Here is a 23,661-nt window from a genome sequence, read left to right on the forward strand (position 1 = left end):
ATGCAAGCCATTAATTGCAAGCACTAATCGGACATGAGTTCTAGAGAACGGTAAGACACGGCATTGTTACAATACTTGCACCGGGACTAACAGTTTCTTAATGAGCGTCTTACTACATTCAGTACTAAAATTTTGCACGAAACCAGTTGCCTCTTGAAGTCTCTTCATTTCTCTCGAGAGATGTGCGTCACTTAACGCTTACTCTGTATTTTGAACAGTCGCCACTCTTTTATGTTCATGGAGTACTGCACCACCTCTTACTTAATGTATTGCAAAAATTGCATGACTGTATCTTGCATGAAAATAGTTACTTTGCATTATCTGAGGTAAAAATACCTTCATACTTCTCTAATCTTAAGTAACCAAAGCAATAACTAACTGATATATCATGGTTACTAAGTTAGGTAATGTTCTCTCTGTTAGTAAAAATGGAGTGTTGCTTATTAAATTTATTAAAAGAAATTCATGACCAGTTGCATCAGCCTGAGAATTATAAAGATATGTCCTTAGGTATTATCAGAAAGTAGCTGACAATGATTGAATGTCTGTTTGATATCTGGTGCATGATAGCAACCAATTATTGTACTCAGCACTGCCAACTTAACAATGCAGGTAAAGAATGAGCAGTCGTTAGTTTATGGATTACGAATAATGAAAAGACTACCGAGTTCAATTCCTATACAAGTCTTTATCAGAAATTATCGTAGGAGGGCAACATCAGTTTATGTTCCTCAGTGAATTATCTGGTACTCTGAATACATCGCACACTCTCAGATCTCATTTTTGAAATAAAGGCTTTACTTGTAACAGATGTGAAGTTTGAATCATTGAATTGTTAAAGATAAAAGGCTTTACTTGTAACAGATGTGAAGTTTGAATCATTGAATTATTAAAGACATTTTAAAGAAAGCAAAGAACTAGAAGATAAGGCTGAGAGAAAATTAAGTAAGCAGTAGAAGAATATTGTTATATGAAATGATAGTTTGTACAAAGGGTTGGAGAATTTAAGATTCTGGAATTAAATTTTAGATCAAACTCCTGTACAAGGATTCACATTAGGAGTCTGTGATCATAATTCATTGTTTTAAAATGGATAAAGGTTAGATGTTAAGCTTGTGCGCTAAACCGGTTTCATGGCATTTATATTTAAACAGTTTTTATAATACTTTTGCTCATTTTTTATTGATGATGTGATCTTGTATATTTTTATTTACGGTATTGCTTCAGTGTCATGCATATAAATATTATTGTACATTAGTGTAATTGGCTCAGCACAATATATGCATTGTAAACATAGGCACTTTACTTGAATTGAATTGTAACCATTTTTTTTTCTTTCATTTGTATGCTGTTACTTTCTCATTTGTGTGCGCTTGGATGAGTTTGTTCATTTTGCATGTTTTACTGATGACTGATGAATGTTATAACTTTGCATTTTAAGTAAATAAGATGAATAGAAGAATTTTTTTTTATTTAAAAGTAATATAGTACATGTACTTTGAAAGGTTGCTAGAGTATGGGGTATATTGAGTATATTTTGTCACATTCTTACTTTTGGATGACAGATCCTGTGCTCTGTTTTAAATACATTCATTACGTAAGGAATTATGAAGTTAGTTTGACAAACTTGAAGAAATAGAAGGAAATCTTGATCTTTTTTTATATTTTCTCATCATAAATATTTTTTCATGAGATTTTCCTTTTTATTATCAAAAGCATTTTATGATAATTTTTTTGAGGATCACTGGGGAAGTCTGTTCGGTAGTGAATGTTTGTTAAAGCTTTGTAGTCTAGCAATCTTGATTTGTATTTTTCCTAATAGTATTGTATATAGTAACTGTTAGATTATATTCAGTATCACATTTAGGATCTACTTTACGTTTACACTTGAGGTCTGCTTATTTGCTGTTTGTCATGTGTGGGATGTCTCTCAGTTTCAAGAGAATTACAGATTGTTATTTAATTGACTGCATCCTTGTAGAGTAAGTCCATTTTTGATAATCTCATGACAATAGTGAACTTAAGATGTATATCTTTATTTGATATACAGGATATACATATATGTCCTGTTCAGCATTTTATTCAGGCTCTGTAAAGGATTAACAGAATCCAGTTTCAGAATGCAGTTCATACGATTCTTTTGAAAGTTACCTTTGAATGCTCTCGTCGTACAAAGAAAGTTATCATTGGCACAAGTTGACCTCAGGTGATTTTGTATTGTAGTTGCTGTTCCATTTGATTTAGAATAGGGATTTTCCCATATTACAGGAGATCTCTGCCGTCAGTGTATATGTCACGTACTAATTGGTTTCTGGGAAGTTTATTTTTTCTGAAAATTTAGTTAACTGGAATGCTGCTGTTGGGCATTACTGTACTGTACTTGTCATTAGATGGTACTTCTCTTTTCTACTGTTTAACTTTTTCTTTTTGAAAATGTATGGGTCTAATGGGCTCCTACTAACAATGATCTGTGTCCTTATGGTGACAGTAAGGGAAGTCCGGCTTCTTCTCCCACTAAAAGTAATGATCCGGCCATCCAGGTTACATCCTATCACAAGAAAGTACGGTAAGTACGTGTAAAGTAAACAGTAAGTGCTGAAGGAGGCAAAAGCTTTAACTGCAGTGTATGATAAGGGGAACATTGGTGCATTGTTTTAGTACATTATGGTAATGAAATATTAGTGATTATTTGCTTGTGAGTTTACTGTTCATGTAGTAGTGCTTTTTTAGAGTCATTGTGTATGACTGTAATATCTTAGTTTTGCTAGGTTTACCTTTGTAGGGAACAGCACTTGCCACTTGTTAGGCTGTACGAACTGTTGGTGTAGTGGATAGTTTCTATTTATTGATATTGTAAATCGTTTCTCTCTCTTAATTATTCTATCTATATTCAAGACAGTTTTTCTATACCTAAACTAGTTTATTGTATGGTGCCTTTTTTTTTTTTATTGTTTCTCGGCATAGTCTTGCAAGTAGTTGCTTGACATAATTTTTCCTTCTGATCTTTCTTTTCAATAATATTATGTTCATTTTATGATAGCCCCTCTTGTTGACGTTCTACATCTTTAAGTGCGTAGTTGCTGTTTAGACCATGGGTAAGATGGCTTAAGTACATAGTTGCTTTTTGTAAAGGTGACGGCCAGTAAAAATTATGGCTAGAGTAGGTAGAAGCTTTGATGAATATATCATCCATACAAGTGGCTCACCAGAGCAGCAATATGTATAGATTTTTGTTAAATAATTTGCATTACTAGTCTTACTGTTAAACATCAGAGGTCTGCTTTAACACAGAATTTTCATAGATAATAACTGCAGTGTAAGTTCAGTGAATGTACATATATGTTCTATGTATATTATTTCAATTCCTATATGTTTTTCCAATAACGTTACCAGTTCAAACTTTATTGTTAAAGTTTTGACGCTATATGAATACTGGTTTTTTATTGAAAAAATAGTAAATCATATAAAACATCCCTTGGTAAATAACTGTTTTTACATCAATTTTTTGTAAAAGGTGTGGTAAAATTTATACAAAAAGACTATGAAAGGGAGATAGTAGGAAAAAGTATTCCTCATTTGGGAAATAATTTTGATGCTCATTCTGAAAAGCAGATCTGCAGCTATAGTACTTTTATTAAGCCCCCAATACTATTGATTAAACTTGGTGTTGGATTTTCCTTTTTCTATTTAAATGATTTTTTATACTTATATTTTAAATCTTTATATAAAATTTTTAATTATAATAATTTGGTATATTTGTGTGATGATTTATGAAATATATGATTATACAGTAACATTATAGAAGCAATTCTTGGGGTAGAATTTCAACTGTAATTGTATACACTCCAGGGCAGCATGGAACAGCCTTTTGGAGCACATTGAAGCAAGGGACCAGAAGTTAGAAGCAGCCGGTGAAATTCATAGGTTTAACCGAGATGTGGCAGAGTCGTTAGCTCGAATCCAAGAAAAATACAAATCTGTTCCTGATGACCTTGGTCGGGACGTTAACTCTGTTCAGTCCCTGTTAAGGAAGCACGAGGGCTTTGAAAACGACTTGGTTGCCCTTGAGGCTCAGTTGCAGGTAAGTTTTAATGGTGTTAGTTACCTATAGATAGGTCTGTTACCTCAGTGTTTTCATATAAAATGCATTGCTGATAACTGCAGCTAATTCAGTGAGAGAAGTTAGCAGTGTACTTTGCTGTTCTAGTAGAGTACAGTACTGTATATCTTTTCAGTTCATTCAACCAATTTACAAGTGATATCAAAGCAAAATCTGTCAAAACATCATACTGGAGTACCATTTTCTTATGTTTTTTGTTGATATTCAAGTGTTTCTTTTGTTTCAGGTACTAGTAGATGACTCAGCTCGACTGCAAGCTGCTTACCCAGGCAGCAATGCCGAACACATTGCCGAGCAACAGGCATTGGTTGTTGAGAACTGGAACACACTGCAGGAAAGAGCATCACGCAGAAAGGAGGAACTTCATGCTGCAGCAGATCTTCACAGATTTTTAGCTGATGTACGTTTTAGAATGTAAAAACTATAGTTTTACGTGTCAAAATACATATTTACTCAAGTCCCAGTAATCATGTTAAATATTGTTTAAATGTAATGGCAAAAATTAGCATATGACTTAATGTACTTTTAACTTTTCAGTCCCGTAACCTCATCAATTGGTCCAGCGATTTAAGGGCCTCAATGAAAACTCAGGAGAAGGTTAGAGATGCAGCTAGTGCTCAGGGCCTGAAGACAGAGCATGAAAGAATCAAGGCTGAGATTGAGGCCAGAGAGGATGTATTCAGCAAAGTTGTCGAAGCTGGTCGTATTATGATCGAAGAACAGCATTACGCCAGCGCAGAAGTAGAAGAAAGAGTCAACAAGGTAAGAAAAATGCCCTACTGCTTAATTTAATCTGCTGTTCTCTGAACAGCAACACCAATATGTAGTAAATGTGCCTCGCTGTCAAACTTCTTAGTCCCAGAGGTCCTTTATTCCTCACACAGTAGGACTGTGGAACAGCCTCCCAGAGAATGTCGTGCAATTGAAACTTTAGGTTCAAGCAAACATGCAGTGCATTACTATCTTAATACTATTCTCCTTGCATTTTAATACATTTTTATCTATTTATTAATTTATTATTTATTCATTTATTCATGTATTTTTTCTTTATTAATAAGTGAGATCTCTTCTTTCTGTATTTCCCTTTACCTCTTCTTACTTCTTCCTAATGAACAGCATATTCTTTAGAAACTTGAATTTCAAGTCATCGACCTCTGAGGGCTTGTTCCATATGAATAGGTTTCATCTTCTGAATAATAAATAATATAAAGAAAAGTGTTATTTTGAATTCTGATATGTTTCAGGTTCTGGAGGAACGAAACCAGTTGCATGCTGCCTGGCAGCAGAAGAAAGTTTACCTTGACCAGCTTATAGACTTACAGTTCTTCCTGAGAGATGCCAAGCAGCTTGACACGATAAGTAGCTCTCAGGAGGCAGCCCTTTCTACTGCTGATTTCGGAACAACTATTGAACAAGTTGATGCTCAGGTAAATTATTAGGGATAGTATAGAGAATTTGGAGGGTAACAGTGTCAGTAATCATTATGGACAAGTATACTTTTTATGCCTCAAAGAAAAGTAATGATGTTTATAGTAAAGAATTAAAAAAAGGCATTTTCTAATCAGTGAGAATTTTTCAGGTGAAGAAACATGATGCCTTTGAGAAGCTGGTGTATGCTCAAGATGAAAAACTTGATATCCTTAAGAATCATGGGTCCAAACTCATTGAACAGAACCACTTTGACTCCCCCCACATCAAGAAGAGAGTTGACGAAGTGGTTAAGAGAAGAGCCAGGGTTAAAGATGCAACAAAGTGAGACTCATTGTATTTTTCTGTGAAATTTACATAGTTTTTATATGAAATGTGTAGAAGACAATTGCATTATCCTGTATTCTCTGTAACAGTACTGCTGTACAGTAACTGTTTATTTTATTTGCAGGGCTCGTAAACTTCAGCTTGAAGATGCTCTATTACACGCTCAGTTTATCAGAGATGTGAACGATGCTAGCATGTGGATTGATGAAAAAGCAAATCACCTGGAAGCAGAGCGTCTTAAGGGAGAAGTTACGAGCTTCGAAGACAAGGTCAAGAAGCTCCAGAAACACCAGGCATTCATGGCAGAATTGCAAGCTCATGAATCCAGAATTAAAGAAATTACTGAGAAAGGTGAGTGGTCTACATTCTGATTGCTTACATTGTATAATGTAATATGCTATTATCTCTTGCATTTGTGAAGAAGCATATTGAAACATTACTAGATTTTAGGAAATTGAACTGGCAAAGCCAAAGCACTTTATTTTCAGACAAATATTCTTTAATGTCTTATTTACTTTATTTTGTGTAATCTGGAACTGAATAATAATCATTGTTAGAAGTAATGCTGTCCAGTGAATGTTACAGTTTAAAGTCAAAAGAACTGATTTGAAGGAATTCTTTTATCTTATGAATAAGGTGACAGTGAATGTTAATTTGTTTTTGTAATGCCGTACTTGATGGTTACTTATAATTGTACTGAATTTTATTTATAGGTGCAATTTTAGTAAACAAGAAACATAAGTCATCTGCTAGTATCAAGGATGAAGTAGATCAGCTGGTTGAGAGATGGACCCAGTTAGTCTTAGATGCTGAAAACCATTCCAGAGGGTTAGAGGAAGCTCAAGATATCCTTGAATTTAATACCCAAGTGGAGAAGGTGGATGCTTGGATCAGAGATAAGGTAAAAATAAATAGTAGTTTTCATTCATTATTTTTTTTCGTATGAGGTTTCGCATATGTATACTGATTAACTAAAGGTGTATACTGGTTGAGCTTAACTAAAGGTGAATTAGCTTAGAGGAATTTATTTCTGGTGATAGAAATTCATTTCATAATGTCCAGGTTGCATAAGTAAAATTGGTTCTTAAAATAAATCTAATCCAGCCCTAGGAGAGCTGAAAAGTGGTCTGGTAAAACTAAACTTGCAAGTAAAAACAAAATCCAGGAGTTGGTAAACTGGGAGGTTGGTAAAGGGATCTGGAAGGACCGCTATTTGTCTGTAGTTTTGTGTTAGGAATTATAAATAATGTAACACTTTTCAGTGATTTTTATAACCAAAGACATTTCAATTTTACAGGAAATGATGGTCCAAGTAGGAGATTTGGGAAGGGATTATGAGCACTGCATGGCTCTGCATCGTAAACTAGATGATGTTGACTCTGACATGCGTGTTGATGATGCCCGTTTCACCACAATCAACAGACTTGCAGATAAGATTATCAAACAGGGCTGTGGTGACAATAAGGCTCTCCAACAGAGAAGAAATGAATTGAACCACAAGTGAGTAAATTGTTTTTAGAGTGTGGAGAGGATCTGAGAAAATGTCTTTTGTACGAAATAAATTCACTGCAGTTTCATAGTGGTGCAATGTCAATTATCAAAAGTAATGCTTCCTGGGAATCCAGAAGTTACAAGATATTCTGAATTAGTTACCAGACAAGGGAATTTTATTAATTAGATATTGTGGGGTGTACACAAGTAACTAAAAAGATTTGATTTGATGCTAGAGTCTGCACTACTTTAATCGTAATGATAGCTGTTGGTATTGGATGACATGGATGGGGTAATTCATTGTAATTGTCAGTTTTTTCTTCATGTCTATTTTGGTAGCATTTCTGTATTAAAAAGTTTTACTTAAATGTTTTTCTTATGAAATACTATGCAAAGTTCTTTATGAGATTGTTACTCTCTATGACTAATTAGCATTGATAGAAATTTTCCTGTTTGTTTGCATCTTCATCATTAGTGGTATCCTCTTTAAGAAATCTTGGCAACTAATTACTTCTGTTTTGGTTCCAGGTGGCAAGCCTTGAAAGGAGCTATTGATCGTTATAGATCAGATTTAGCAGGAGCCTTGGAAATTCATGCTTTCAACCGTGACGTCGACGACACTAAAGATCGTATCAGTGAAAAGGCTGTCATATTAGCCAATGAAGACACTGGCAAAGATCTTCCCCAGGTCGAAACCTTGCAGCGTAAACAGGAGACAATAATCAGAGACATGTCTGCGATTGAGAAGAAAATTAAAGAACATGAGAAAGATGCCCAAAGCTTGTCCAGAAAATACCCAGATATGAAGGAACCCATTCGTAAGAAGCAAGCTGAGGTTCTAGATGCCTGGACGAAGCTGTGTGAGGGATCTTTCAACCGTAAGGAAAAGTTGTCGTTCTCTTACACACTTCACAAATTCCAAGCTGATCTGCGAGAGCTGGAAAAATGGGGTGAGGATATTATCAATCGTATGAATGCATCTCCATTACCAAGCAATACTGCAGAGGCTGAGATGCTACTGCAAAGTCATCAGGAGAAGAAGGTTAGTACAGAAATTGAGATTAATTTTCCCCTTTGGCATTTATCTTTATCTTGAAATTTCTAAAAACGTGTGTTTTGAATTTATGGTACGTAGTATCTTGGTAAATCCTGCACGGTGATCTTATATTTTCAGGGAGAAATTGATGGCAGAAGTGAAACATTTAAGGCATTGAAAGAGTTTGGTAGAAAGCTCATAGCAGATGACCATTTTGCAAAAGAAAGCATACAGCAGAATTTGGATACATTAGCAGAAGTTGAAGGCAAGGTACGTATATTTTCTATTTCTGATCTTCAGACAAAGTTTGTAATAAATATGCAGCTTATCTTTAATGGCATGGAGGTAGGTGTAAATTGTAATCTGTGTGATTACATGTATGCAAGATTAATATTCCTTCAGTTGAACAAGGATTTTTGTATACAAATTAAAGGCTACCATTCATGGACTGTTTTTAATATGAATTAGGATTGTATTTTTAGATGTATTTCTGCAAGAAGTGCTTTAAAGTTGAAACATTTTTTTACACAGGTCAACACTTGTTGGTCCGAGAGACAGAAAGTCTTATCACAAGCCCACCAGCTGCAGATCTTCTTGGAGATGACAGAGCAGGCTAACTCTTGGCTGGCAAGCAAAGAAGCCTTTTTGAACAATGATGACTTAGGGGTAAGATCTTATCTTTCAACTTTATTTCACTCAGATATTTTCACTGTCGTCTTTATTTATGTAGACTGAAATTTGATATAGCAGTTTTGTGAGCATCCTTCATTGTAAACATTCTTTTACACTTTCACATTGAAAGTGGTTTGCGGAATGTAAATGTACAGTATGGCTGAAGAGGAGAAAGGAATGAGTAATGGGATACATTGCAGAAATTTTGAATTCAGTATTGCTGTGAAAGAGGTCTTACTGGATTGAGTTAATAGAAATCTTTAATGCTGTCTTGGAAGTTAGAATGTGTTGTATATTTACTTTTAAATTGTCATGTAAAGTGAAATTTATTAGAAATGGTGTACATATCCTTAATTCCAAATGATCCAGTATTCCAAATTCCAAATGTTATTTCAGAGTTACAAAACTAGTAGCCAGGTCAGATTTATATCTAGGCATGTTGAGGGTATATGCTGAACTCATTAGGCTATAAACAAAGACTTTTCATATAAATTTACCCTTCCTATTTCTTATTCTACTGTAATTTGTCATTAAAAAAGAACTTATTCACATTTCATAAGAAATTTGATTTCCAAATATTTGCAACATTCATTTTTGCAAAATTAGGTTTTAATGATTAAAGTTTCAGGACCTTTGCAGGTATGTACTTAAAAATTGTAGACACCGTAAAATATGTCTTTCACCTTAAATTTGGTCGTCATTGCAGGAATTATGGTTGCATAAATGCTGTAACCATTCAAAATTGATGTTCCTTGATAATTTAGTTATTACTTTGATATGAATTATGAAGTGCTTAGTAACATAGTACAGTATAGTACGTTATTTCCGATGTATTTTTTAAAATGGAACGTAATACAACCAATATAAATGAAAGGATAAAGATAGCCATTTCTCAAAATCAAAATTATATAGAATAGATGATGTGTGTACAGAAAAGAACAAGATAAGTAATGAGTGTTTATATGCCTATTTTTGCATCACGCTGTATTCAAAACTTTATGCAATGTACAGGAAAGTGTAAAGTACAATCTCGACTGTAAAAGTCATAAACATTCAATACATAAGGTTAAGAAAGCTTTGTGTGTTTGAGTTATGCTATAAAAGCCACTGTCCATGAAGGGTGGAATTTTGCTTAAATTAATATTCTTAATGAATGATTTATAAACATCAGTTTGCTTAATTTTTTCCTAATGAAGTAGCTGCTGCTTTGCAAAGTAGAGATGGTAGAAATCTTGAGTTTCTGTATGAGATATTTATATATAATAATGTTGTACAGAGAACAAACCTTCTGTTGAAGAACAGTTTGGCATTAAAAGTTTGCTTTTCAATTTTATGGATAATTAGTTATCTGCTTTTTGAAGTATGGGAAATGCCGTGCTAAACTTTTTAGGTCTTTGCTTGCACGTTGCATGTTTAGAACGATAATTTTCATGTAGAATGAAAGCAGATTTATTTTCATTATATTTTAAATTTATGCTGATGCATAGTTTTTTGTTTTGATGTCATGAAGAGAGAGAGAAAAAAAAGTTTCATTTCATTTGCTTTGTCTTACAAACATGCTGCAGAATATAGGAAGCATATATGAAGTGAGTACTGTATGATTATAGGTATTTAAGTGTAGTTTATTGATTTGCAGTTGAAAAAAAGTTGACGAAGGACATTTTTATTTTGCTTTCATGGAGTCTGACATGAAATGTTTTAATTGCTACTTTTATTCAACCATATGGACCAACCATAATAAATACCATATTAAAAAGTTCATCTGCTCTGAACTTTGTTAAAATTGTTTATACTGTACCGTATAATCTGGTTTGCATTGGATTTTAAAATCACTTTCATGTAATGGATCCTTTTGTTTTTCTATTTTAATTATTTTATGACTACAAACTATAATAAGTAATTGAACTAGTATTAATATATTTTTTGTTGTCTTAGGATTCTATGGCATCTGTTGAGGCCTTGATTAAGAAACATGAAAACTTTGAGAAGACTTTCGAGGCGCAAGGCAATAAGATAGAACAGTTAGAGATCTTTGCCAAGGACTTACTCAAGAAAGACCATTACGACAGCGACGGAATCCGCCAGCGCTTGAGAGTAGTGACAAGAAAGAGAGATAATCTGAAGGAAACAGCCAAACTAAGAAGCCAAAAGTTGGCCGAGTCCAAATCCTTGCAGCAGTTCCTCCGAAACATTTATGAAGTGGAAGGATGGATATCAGAGAAACTTCAGGTTGCCTGTGATGAAAACTATCGTGACCCAACCAACCTCCAATCAAAGATTCAGAAACACGGGGCCTTTGAAGCGGAGGTCTTGGCAAATTCTGGTCGTGTAACTTCAGTTACACAGGAGGGTAAGTTTGTACTGCTTACAGTTTTCTTTAGGTGGTATACATTGGACTCTTAGAAAGGTTTAATGCAGTGTCCCTTTGGCCCCAATTGCATCTCTTTCTTCCTTGTTGACATTTAATAATAAATCCTCCAGACAAATCTTATGAAAGTCTAGCATTATGACCTAGTTGTTTTGTGAAAGTAATTTATATTGATGATATTTACTATGGGAATAGAAATTTTCAGGCCATTAATCTTCACATACAGTACATTACTATACATTAAATGAAAACTATCAGGAATTTGTGAATTAGACTGACTGAGTGTGAATATACATTTTCCTACTTTTGAGTTACATGATATAGAGAAAGTGCCAAGGAAAATATTTGAAGTGCTAGGAAAGGAAGGAAGACAAGAAAGTATAACATTCATGAAGAACCAAATGTGATAAGTATCATTTACCCAAGAGATAGAAAAGTTAAGGAAATATTAAATGCATGCAGACATGGACTTAAGACCAGGTTGTACTGTAGGGTTCAGCTTTACCCAAGATCTTGACCTTTCCTTGTAGGGTTTCGCCTTTGCACAAAGATAATAAATGGAGGTAAGATCAACATATGATAAAAGAAGGGTCATTAATGGATAACAATGTGATTCATATTACAAAGGCCCTGAAATAAACATTTTGGTTCGTATTTTATCTATACTTGAAGATATAGGAATGACAGCATCAAACTAGTAAAGGACAATAACTTTATGGTCCCCATTCCTTAACCTTGTGTCCTATTCCTAATTTGTCATATCCTTTTGTAGTTTCATCCTTTTTAGTTTACAGGCAGTCCCCAGTTATCAGCGGGGTTCCGTTCTGAGGGTGTGATGATAATCGAAAATCGATGATTTTCGGGGCTTATCGGCGCTGAAAAGCACCGATTTTCGGTTATCGGCACCTCTGTTAGGTATGTATTGGTGCCAATACCCCATTATCAGCTCCAATAAGCGGAAATCGGTGATTTTCGTCACTAGACAAGTGCCATAAAACTGGATCGCCATTAACCGGGGACTGCCTGTATTCAGTTTATACACCAAAAACAAAATAGTTGCATTAACTGTCCCCTTGTAGGAAGGTTACAAAATGAAACAAATAGCTACACTATGTTGTTTCTCATGTTAATTTTGGAAATTTAGGTCTGAGCATAGATTGTTTAATGGATATATGTATAATGTTGCAGGTGAAGCCCTTATTACTGACGGTCATTATGCTGAGCAAGAAATTCAGGCACGGCTTGATGGTTTGGATTCTCTGTGGAAGCAGCTTCAGGACTCATCTCAGCTCAAGAAGGAAAGATTGAATGAAGCATATCAGGTCAGTAATTATGATTCTTTGTCCATTCCTAAACTGCATATCCTTGGTGTGAAAATTTAATTGCCTGGTTGTTATTTTTGGACATTATTTTATTTCATTTAATTTCAGGCCTTGCTATTCAACCGGACACTGGACGATCTTGAGTCGTGGATGGACGACGTTGAAAACCAACTTCAGTCTGAAGATCATGGTCGGGACCTAACGTCTGTTCAGATGTTGCTGAAGAAACATCAACAACTAGAAGCGGATATCACTGCACATCAGAGCGAAGTAGACCAAGCAAGAGAGGTAGCACAGTCATTTGCAGCTGCAAATCATTTCATGAGCGAAGAAATCACTGAGAGAGTTGAACTGATCACCAAAAGGTAAGCATGATCTGAATTTTTCAAATTAATAAGAGGACATTTTTTCATACTCTGCAGTGAGTTTTTGATGAAATTTTGCATTTTCAGTTGTAGCTAAGCATATTTCTTAAATATTTATTTTTTTATTTAACAGACACAACTCCTTGCTTGAACCAGTACACATCAGACATGAAAACCTTCAGGATGCCCTGCTGCTTCAGCAGTTGTTACGAGATATTGAGGACGAGTTACAGTGGGTGGCGGAGAAGGAGCCACTGGCTTCCAGTCAGGATTTGGGCTCATCACTTACAGCAGTTCAAAACCTTCAAAAGAAACATCAGGTAAAGCAGAGTGACCACATTTACATGTGTAAAAGAGAAAAGTTGGTACTGCTGTAAACTTTTGTTATATCTGGGCTGGGTCTTCAACCTTGAATTACGTAGCCCTCATGAGAGTTGATTATTTGATCATCTTTATTCTGTGATCATCTTTACTATTTAACATCATACATCTGGTTTGCCCTGTATACAGTTAGATGCTGTGTGAAAACATAATTTAAAAACCATGGACAAAGAATTGGAATCTATGATGCTTCATATTTGCAAAATGCCAAGTTTTGCATGAAACCATAGTTATATCAGTGGCAGCTAACCAGTACAGCTGAATACTGTAGTCTTAAATTCCAAGGAATGTTGTATTTTATGCAGGGCTGTGTCTTTTACGTTTAAGAACGTGCTGAAATGTTTCACATGTGCCAAGATCATTTTAGCTCTGTACAGTATTAAGTCATTGTAAAAGTTTATCATATTTTTCTTAGAATATGCAACATACTATGAAAAACATATATTTGATATGTTGAAATCCTTATTTTTTGCAGTCTATGAAGAGTTATTGATATTATCCATTTACATGATGAACTAAAATTTCATTAATAATGGCTTGGAAACCGGTTTTTTTCAGTGAGGATTTCTTGGATACTATATTACTAACAGTATCTGTGCTGGCTCTGTTTAAAATTTTGAGGTCTTCTGTTGTTTCATTTCAGGCTTTGGAAGCAGAGATCCAGTCGCACGAACCAGTTATCAACAGTGTTAATAGTAGATCACAGCAGATGATTCGCTCCGGTCACTTTGCCATGAGTGAAATAGAAACCAAAATTAAGTTGCTGTTATCTAAGCTTACCCAGCTAAAAGATACTGCTAGTGTCCGAAGGCTGAGACTCTTGGATGCTGTTGAATCACAGATGGTAAGATCAGTAACATAGTTTTATATTCTTTTATACAGATTTAGTTATTTTTATATTCTTTTATACAGATTTAGTTATGAATATACTATTTATGACTGCCTTTACTTTACATCAGAAAGTATATTGTCATTTCCTGTATCATAATGCTTACAGCTGTATCTGATTAAACTATATCAACTGTGCTCAGGCAGCGTTGATAATTTTTTGGCAATTTTCAATGTTTTTCATTGTTGAGAGACAACTTAACAGTTTTTTCCTTTTTAGTTCTATAGTGAAGCAAGCGAGGCAGAGACATGGATGCGGGAAAAGAGGCCGTTGTTGGTAACACATGATTACGGGAAAGATGAGACATCAGTTGCAACTCTTCAGAAGAAAACTGATAATGTTGCCAGAGACCTCGAGAGCTTCAAGGCTACAGTTGACAAACTGTCCGGCCTTTGTACAAAGCTCACAGAGAGGATGCACTTCGACAGTGAAAAGATAACCAAAAAGATGGTATGTTTATATTCTCACAATAGAAGTCGTATGCTTGATGCATCAAAAATGTCTGCCATACTTGCAAATTAAAAGTTGAAGTTTTAAAATTTCGCTTGTAACATTTGGGATTTTGCGAATGATTTCAGGATGCAGTCAACCAGCAGTATGGTGAACTGAAAGCTTTGCGAGAAAAAAGAAGCAAAAGGCTCGAAGAAAGCTTAGTGCTTTATAGATTCCTTCGAGAGGCGGAAGAAGTAGGCGAGTGGTTGAACGAGCAGATGGTTATAGCAGCCAGCGAAGATTATGGTCGAGATGTAGAGCACGTTGAAATTCTGATTCAGAAGTTTGAGTCTTTCCACAGTTCTCTGACTGTGAATGAAGAAAAGGTGATTGTCATCAAGAAAAAAGCCAAAGTACTCATTGAAGGAAAACACCCTGAGCCAGAGCGGATACAAGAAAAGGTTAGTTTTTATCATTGCTTGGGAAATGTTTTAACTATACAATTGCTGGAGTTGGAATTTTGTGATAATGTGACTGAGATTTTGTATTCCAGTGTATGAATTTACAGATATTGCTTTTAAGACTGAACAATTTTAAATGTTTCATACTTGAAAGCGCTACCATTTTAATGTTTGAAATATTTTGATGTTTATTTTTGATGCTGGTAATGTTCAAAAGTTAATCATTAATGATTCTCTTTTGTTGGGTATATTAGCACTACATTATGAAATAGGAAATTATTCTGATTCAAGGTCTGAATTGCAAAATTTTCTTTTCAGGTTGACGAACTGCAGCAGTTATGGGATGATCTTAAGGAGTTGGCTAGTGCTAGACAAGAAGCACTTGCTGGTGCAAAACAGGTATGTTATTGCTGCCCGGGTTTGTCATATTTCTTTTGAGAAGAGAGCTACGTGTTTTGGCCATAAGTCTATGTTTGCATATATTCGTGGAAGTTTTGGTGGATTCTTCCCTTCTCTTCATTGTGTACCCTTCACTGTATTTGTATAATTTAGTATTAAATATATTTTCCCTTACTTATGGCCCTTTTTTCTGTTGTCTTAAAATTTGATAAGTTCTGTTTTGCTTTCTTTTCATTATTGTATGCTTTGTTTATATAAAGTAATATCACTGTTTCTATATTATTAATAAGTCCATAAAATAGAAAAGACCTATTGAGACTCTTTTTAAACTTAAACAGTACAGAAGATCTCTTATTGTTTTGGAGACTATTATGTCACTAGTTGAGGGAGCATTGTATATACATTAATACTGTTTAGTTGTCAATTCAGTAAAAAAAGGATTTTCTCTAATGGTTCAAAGTAAGAGAATGAGTGAAAGACATTATGTAAGCATATTATTTTTATGTCAAGTAATTTTGTGGTACCAAACTTTTTTTTTTTTCCAGGTTCACGTGTTTGATCGCAATGCAGACGAAACGATCAGTTGGATTGCTGAAAAGGATGCATTCATTTCCTCAGAGGACTATGGTCATGATTTGGAAACCATTCAGGGCTTAGCAAGAAGGCATCAAGGATTTGAGCGAGACTTGGCTGCAGTCAAAGAACAGGTAATATTTTTTATGGTGTCCTAATAGTAAATTTTGTCTAATGTCAGTCAAAAGCAAATGTAATATCTTGGAAGTAAACCCCTTTAGCTAGTTTTATCAGAGTCAGCAATGGCAAAGATTTTACAGAGTTGTATACAGAGTTGTAACTTGTCAAACTAGAACACTAATAATAATAAATTAAGCCCTCAAAGATCTGGACTAAAGGTGGGAAAAATGTCTAGATTTTTTTATAATTTAGGTCTTTACAAAGTTTTATAATAGGCATGGATTGCAGTGTTTGGAAATAATTCATAGTACATACTTGTAGATATTTTTTTTAAATGGTGTAAAATATTTGAGTGTAATTTTTACTTTGATTTAGGTTGAGTCTGTTGTTGAAGAAGCCAAGCGATTAGCAGAACTTTTCCCAGATGCCAGAGAACATATATCAGTCAAACATGAAGAGACTGTTGAAGCATGGAATGATCTGCTAGACAAATCAGCCCAAAGAAAGGACAAATTATATCAGGCAGAGAAATTACAGTCGTACTTTGACGATTACAGAGAACTGATGTGAGTATTGTTTTTCATTCCTTTCATTTTAGTATATAACATATTTATCATCATGAACTTTTCCTGCAGATTTTGTCTTATTTTATGCTAGATGCTGGAAGTTTTCTCCTCACACTCCCATCTTGTGCCCTGTTTTTGTCTTTTCTGAGTTGACAGTCCTTTGGGGGCTCACCACCTTTAGTGTCCCCTGCTTTGCAAACTAGGTGATACTAAAGATTCATTTCAGTGTTCCGTTGATCCTCAGCTGCACTGATGTCTAAGTGGCTTTAATAATATAGCCGGTTTTACTCTGTTTACTTGAAAAGAAATATTCATATTTACTAATTTTTAATTAATGTTTCCTCCTTAGGGCTTGGTTGAATGAAATTCTTGCTAAGGTCACAGCTCCTGATTTACCAAAGGATGTTCCTGGATCTGAGGCTCTTATTTCTCGTCATAAAGAATACAAAACTGAGATTGATTCAAGAGCAGATGCATTTGAAAAATTCAGTGCTGCTGGCAATGCTTTGATTGATCAAGGACATTTTATGGGAGAGGAAATAGCTGACAAAATTGCCACTCTTGAAGAGCGCAGAAAAATGGTATTGGATTCATGGGAGACAAGATTTGTGATATACGAAAGAAACCTTGATTTGAGAGTAAGTTTCTTTGTATTATATTTTGAAACTGCTTACAAGGATTTGAATAATTACCACACATCTGTGTAATGTGGTACTGTTGCTTAATTGAATGACCCTATAGGAGACTATAAGAGTAAAGCATGTTTGTGGATTCATTGTTATATGATTTATAAAATGATACAAATCAGGAGGTTATTAAAAACTTTATGGGAGCCATGCTTGTTTGTGAGTGCATTGGTATATCCGAGTCCTGTAATTCATAGTTATAATTTATGTATAATTTCATAACAGGTATTCCTAAGAGACACCCAGGTGTTTGAATCTTGGATTGAGTCTCGAGAGGGTATTGTCAAGGATGACCAAATGGGAGACTCGATAATTGAGGTTGAAGAGCTGATACGTCGTCATGATGACTTCCTTAAGGCCATAGATGCACAGAAGGATAAACTGGATCCCATTAAAAGGTTTACCATGGTAGGTCTTGTGCCTTTAGATGGTTATAAAAAATATACAGTAATAAAGATATTAAATGAGTCAAGAAACACTGTACGTTGATGGGTGCAGAGATGAAAAAAACTTCATTTTCTTATATTAAGAACAAGTTGATTTGCCAAATGTTTCTCCACCTGTCAGATTGAAGACGACTTCCAGAACCAGAAGAAACGAGAGGAGGACGCTAGGAAGGCTGAAATGGCAAGGAAGGAACAAGAACGCATGGAGAATATGAAGAGGAAAGAAGTACAGCGGATTACAGATGTACGTAACTTTGTATCCACTGTGCCACGCATTTCAGATGCTGGTAGTTACTGTTTACAGGGAAATGGACAATGCCAGTGTTCTAATTTAAGTAGAGGTTTATTTGATTACCGTTTGAGATATACTATTATTTTGATCCATTTGAACAATATTTGATAGATTTAGTTATTTTTATTATATTTAATTTCCATGTATATAAGAGATGTGAGATTTTGGTAAATTAGTGTTTCATCTTTTTCATTAATTGGGATTTTCATTATCATTTTCCTAGAACTGATAAATGACAGGTTTTTTGAAGCACTGATGTGAATGACCTTGGGGAATGAAGTCAATTTTTTCAGTTTCAATCAGCATTGACTGTAACATCATAATTTTAATATTGTAATAAGAACAGCTGTTGCTAAAGCATTATTGTTCTTGTGCTGTTGTTGCTGTTGTACAGAGCCAAGCATGTTTAATTTTTTAAAATTCGTCACAATTTGAAATTCACGTAGCAACTATTAAATCGGTGTTTGATTGTAAACGCTCTCAAGTTGCTACTCAAAATTAAGGTCAATATGTTTAGGAACGTCGGAGAGAGGATGAACGACGCAGGACCCAGGAGATCAAATTCACTAAGGAGGACATGGAACGCGTAAGGCTCTCGATAAATGGTGAATACAACAAGTCACCCGTAACACCCAGAGACCAGGATCCTCACTCAAGGTAGGAATGGAAATGGATCTGTTGTATAATTTGTTGGTTTTGATGAGGAAGACATTTCATTAAACCTCCTGAATGGTGATGGTATAGAATAGTGAGTAGCATAATAATCTGTAGCAAGTGATTCATGATGGAAATGAGCACCATGCCATTTTTATCAGCTGGTGTAATAATTTTCATATTTAATTGGTTTACAGTTACCTAGATGTAGCATAGTTAGACCTTCAGTATTAACAAATTCACGATAGGAAGTAGAAAAATGGGAAAATTGGTATATGAATTACTTATATGCAATGATTGTTGACTAAAAGAAAATTTATTACAGAGGATTAACATCTAAATTAAGTTACTGAGACTGTAGTCCAGACATGCTAAAGTGCTACATAAGTTACTTGCAAATTGAAAGTTGATAATTAGGTGTGCTGTTGAAGACACAGTACTTGATTGTTTATCCTACCAGTAATCAGCATTTCACATTTAATAGAAGTAACAACCTCTTTTGAAAGTACGGAAGGTCTCGTCGAGTTTTGTTGTAGTTCTTTGAATGAATACTGCTCACATTCTATCCCTAGTTGAGTTTAAGAATGAAAAGACTTCTGTAGTACAAGGACAGTCATTTCAAGATAAACTCCCCTTTGTGGTTTTCAAGGATTCAAGGTAAAGCTTCGATTGCTTTGCTGTCTTACACCTTCCAAGAAGTCCAATATTTACTTTTAGATTTTGCATGATTTGACTTCTTAAAGTGAATTCTGTAGAATTTTTTGCCTGATTTGTGCACCTCTGGCAGTAAAAATGTCTGCTTCCATCTGCCATGGCTTGTGTTTATAACAATAATGGTTTTTCTAAATTCTTTACTTTTTTGTTGATAGGAAGATAATGGACCTTGTATCTACATTATTCGATCAAGTTTGAAATCCTCTCGTAGAACATTTTTAGTACTGTATAGGATATTTTTATATAAGTAGGTATAATAGCCTTCATTGTACAACAGTTTGAGAGCCTGATTTAATTAATTCAAAGAGAATATAGTACTATGAGAAACAATTTTAAAGCATTGAATATGGTAGTTCATTTTTCAGGCTCAGAGAGGATATTTCCTTGAAAATGTAAAATGCAGTATCATGGGATGCTAATCACAAGTGATTGCAAAATTACCTATCATTGAAAGTAGGGATTTAAAATACTAATTAGTCATGAACACTGTGTAATGTGATTTAGCGTTGTTTGTATTGGGAATTAGGATTAAGCTCATGTTTGTATCATTGTGCAGCAACAAGTATAGAGGTACAGAAAAGTGAGAATTCTTTGAACTTTATATCCAAGCAGGCTTAATCAATCAAATATTTTGTGAACTATAAAAACTGTAAGATCTTGGATGTTTTTAATGCAATATTTATTGATATGCAGTTTTATATCAGATTTTGCCATCTTTTGCTAGTTATGAATGTTGGGTATTTGGGACTAAATTTAGTATTTATAAATATACATGGAAACTTTTTTTTAGCATGATAGTCATCAAGAAAACCATTTGCAAGTGCCAAGCTATTTTCATGATATGCGCTCCTATTCACTGTCAGGTAACAAAGTAGAAAATAAAGTTATGTAGACCTTCATACCTCAGTCACCCCTCCCCCCATAATGTTAATGGTAGACTATTTTCATTAAGTTCCAAAATTCTATGCTAGAAGTTTAAATTGTGTACAGTAATTATAATTTGCTGCGTACTTTAATAAAAACCCTGTGATAGTTGTCTTTTACCAGTCAGTGTCCCCATCAGGTTAGTTTTCCAACTTATAAAAAAGAAACAAGTACTGTCCTTAGAATACCAGAAAACGTACACTCATGTAATCTTAACAAGCTGGTTTAGAAATCTTATATTTTCCTCACATGTAAAAACTACCCAAGTTATTTAGCTGTGTATTAGTAAATTATCTGATTTAAAAACAAAATTTCTTTCAAATGCATTACAGTACTGCACAATTTCTAGCCACACCATTGATAAATTTAAAGAAAACAGTAGTGTGTGCTGGTTGACAGCGCTCCCAGTACGTCATATGAATCCTGAGATCTTGGAGTGAAGAGCTTTACTTTTGTGTAGTTTCGACAAGGATGTATAAAATTAAAATGGGAAGGAAAAAGTGAAACTTCACTTTTAGGATCTCTGAGTCATATGATGTCCGTGCAGTACGTTTAACTGGCAGAGACTCCTTTTTTTTATTTGACAATATTGTCTTGGATTTTTGGAGGACCACAAATTGGGATACCATAACTTATAAAATGAGTATCTGTTGAACAGTTTGGATATTACCTTTTTAAAGGACAATACCCCTTTTTTCTCCTACAATCAGATTTTAATACAAAAACAAACTATTTAAAGGTAATGACCATAAAAGAAGCTTCCAGCTTGTAGTGTAAATGTTCTCTGAATTGTCAAAACAATGTTTCCATTATATATTAAAAGTTATGAAGATTTCAGTTATTTACAAGTAGACCACCAAATCAGAACTTGATTTAGTAATCTGATCAGTGTAACTGAACTACTAGCTGCAGGTGGCAAGATCAAATGTAATTGAGGAATCATAATTAGTTAGAGTTATAAAAAAATTCCTACTATAGTACACATGTAATTCTAAAGTATATTTGTGTATATTGTTCATATAAAGTATGATCAGGTTCCAGTATTTCTTAAATTTTTTCTTTAAAATATAAATGTTATTTGAATAAACATTGTAGTAGATCACTGGGTTTTTATAGCTAGTTTTATTGCATGTATCAAATTATCCTTGTTTTGTGTATTGTTCTTTGTATGTCAGACTTTTGTTTGACTTTGGTTTCCGAGATGGGCAGTTTATTTTCTCCAACATTCTATGTGATGTCTTGTGTACTCAGGTGTTCCTGAATAGTTTTTTTTTATGTTTTTTATATGTGTGCTTGCATTGCGTATTATAAGTTAGGCTGCCCATCTTGATGGTGACCAATCTTTTATGTTTAGCATTGTAATATTTTACTTTCAACCTTTACAAAATGTGTATATAATACTGAGCATCCTTTTTTAGTATTCTGTTCAACTAACCTTCTCCTGCACGAAGTTAGATGTAAAAGAGAGCATGTGGGACTAGTGTGGTTTTGTTTAATCCCTAACAAAACTGCATGCTGTTATTTTCTAGTATATTGATTAAACTGTTCTGTGTAATCCCTTAGTAAAACTATAGGCACTAGAGAAGAATTATTAGGATAAGGATGAAGGAAAATATGAGATAAGTTTGTGAGTAAGGTTTTAAAGTGACATGTCTGATTCTGTTTGCTGAATTTAGAGAAGTACTCAAAGATATATCGTGGTAAGAAAACTTGAGCGGGGAAACAAGTAGTAAGCTGATGATAGTAATTCCTCTTTTTAGAAAAGTTTTTCTTGTCATTACTTCAAGTACATTTATGTAAGTAATTTTGCTATATTTAGCACTGTTGCATATTTTGTCAGAAGGCGGAATATTTTTATTGTTTATCATCGTCTGTTAAATATGAAAATTAGGAGTCTCTTCTTCCATAAGAAGAGGCTTCATCTTTACCTTGAAACAAGTAGAAAAACTTATAAAATCCAGTTACCGTTAAAATTCTTTTATATGTTTATTATATGCAAAGTTTTGGCTCTTATAATGGCAGTCATAATACACTAACTCACTGGAACGAGTTCTTAACATTTGTTGCCCTTTAAAAACAATGTTCTTGAAATCCATCAATTTTTTGAGCTTTATATAACTGGGCTAACTTGGTTGTTGATGTAACTAACCATTTCACTAATTTGAGATGCTGTGAAAGATTGAAAGTGAAGCAATTTACTGGTTTTTAGCTTTTTTTAACTGATTATTATGTAACAAGTGGAGAAGATTGGGATAAACAAATACTTTTTCTAATTTTTCTATCATCTGATGAAGACACTTAGTCAAGATCTCCACAAATTCTTTAAATGAGAGGATGAGCTTTTTAAATGTTGTTCCAGAGTCGATATATCTTACGACAGATTACTGTTGCTTTCAGATGCAGATCTTGGCTACTTGCAATTAATTTAATGGACTGGCTTATGCTTTTTAAGAGTTTGAGTTGATGTCTAGTACACAGAACAGAAACATTGCTGTAGAAAGTGTTTTTCTCTGGTGCCTATTAAAATGTCCCCCCTAAAAAAGCATGATGATGACCCTCTTTGCACTCACTGAAACTTTCTTGACCTTACTTGACCTTGCACTGCCCACACAGTTCCAGCTCTGAGGCAGCTGAGACAACGAGCACTCCTGAGGTTCACCCAAGGTACCGGATGCGTTCAAGCTCTCTGGGAGAGGTTCTCATAAGGTATTGATGCACTAATCCATTAAACTATGCCTGGAGCACCTGGTCTGGCCCCGCATCCAAACACAAGCTTTTAAGAGAGAGAAACTTCGAGTCCTTATTGATGCTTCTTGTCACATGGCCATGGGGAAATAGTGCTATAGTGCATCATGCTGTGAGAAACTTATAATGAATGCACATTTTAACTGTGTCACCCTAGCATTGTAAATAACAATGTAGATAGTTTATGTATATATGATATGTGTCTATATGTATATAATGTTGTATTACATGATAAAAACGAGACAGGTGT

General features: G+C 34.4%; 1 protein-coding gene across 31 annotated transcripts in view; it reads left to right on the plus strand.

The window, feature by feature from the left end:
* kst (spectrin beta chain, non-erythrocytic 5 kst) overlaps window positions 1-23,661 on the plus strand; it is a 347,413-nt gene that overhangs the window by 296,665 nt on the left and 27,087 nt on the right. For 15 of the 31 annotated variants that reach the window (XR_010852212.1, XM_067099400.1, XM_067099420.1 and 12 more), the window contains 27 exons: window positions 2,489-2,566; window positions 3,850-4,081; window positions 4,347-4,520; window positions 4,658-4,882; window positions 5,365-5,547; window positions 5,700-5,872; window positions 6,000-6,226; window positions 6,589-6,776; window positions 7,173-7,375; window positions 7,895-8,408; window positions 8,541-8,672; window positions 8,934-9,068; window positions 11,010-11,424; window positions 12,631-12,764; window positions 12,873-13,129; window positions 13,263-13,449; window positions 14,154-14,354; window positions 14,619-14,849; window positions 14,978-15,292; window positions 15,611-15,691; window positions 16,237-16,398; window positions 16,760-16,950; window positions 17,300-17,588; window positions 17,862-18,044; window positions 18,204-18,326; window positions 18,892-19,031; window positions 23,280-23,372. Coding sequence is in view for 27 of the 31 variants with exons in the window: in XM_067099400.1 (XP_066955501.1) it covers window positions 2,489-2,566; window positions 3,850-4,081; window positions 4,347-4,520; window positions 4,658-4,882; window positions 5,365-5,547; window positions 5,700-5,872; window positions 6,000-6,226; window positions 6,589-6,776; window positions 7,173-7,375; window positions 7,895-8,408; window positions 8,541-8,672; window positions 8,934-9,068; window positions 11,010-11,424; window positions 12,631-12,764; window positions 12,873-13,129; window positions 13,263-13,449; window positions 14,154-14,354; window positions 14,619-14,849; window positions 14,978-15,292; window positions 15,611-15,691; window positions 16,237-16,398; window positions 16,760-16,950; window positions 17,300-17,588; window positions 17,862-18,044; window positions 18,204-18,326; window positions 18,892-19,031; window positions 23,280-23,372 (5,466 nt within the window). In the remaining 4 variants the exon portion in view is untranslated. The remainder of the gene's footprint in view (window positions 1-2,488; window positions 2,567-3,849; window positions 4,082-4,346; window positions 4,521-4,657; window positions 4,883-5,364; window positions 5,548-5,699; window positions 5,873-5,999; window positions 6,227-6,588; window positions 6,777-7,172; window positions 7,376-7,894; window positions 8,409-8,540; window positions 8,673-8,933; window positions 9,069-11,009; window positions 11,425-12,630; window positions 12,765-12,872; window positions 13,130-13,262; window positions 13,450-14,153; window positions 14,355-14,618; window positions 14,850-14,977; window positions 15,293-15,610; window positions 15,692-16,236; window positions 16,399-16,759; window positions 16,951-17,299; window positions 17,589-17,861; window positions 18,045-18,203; window positions 18,327-18,891; window positions 19,032-23,279; window positions 23,373-23,661) is intronic. The other 16 variants (XR_010852216.1, XM_067099411.1, XM_067099416.1 and 13 more) reach the window with 4 other exon arrangements.

This window comes from Macrobrachium rosenbergii, chromosome 55 (assembly GCF_040412425.1).
Source record: "Macrobrachium rosenbergii isolate ZJJX-2024 chromosome 55, ASM4041242v1, whole genome shotgun sequence".
NCBI lineage: Eukaryota > Metazoa > Arthropoda > Malacostraca > Decapoda > Palaemonidae > Macrobrachium > Macrobrachium rosenbergii.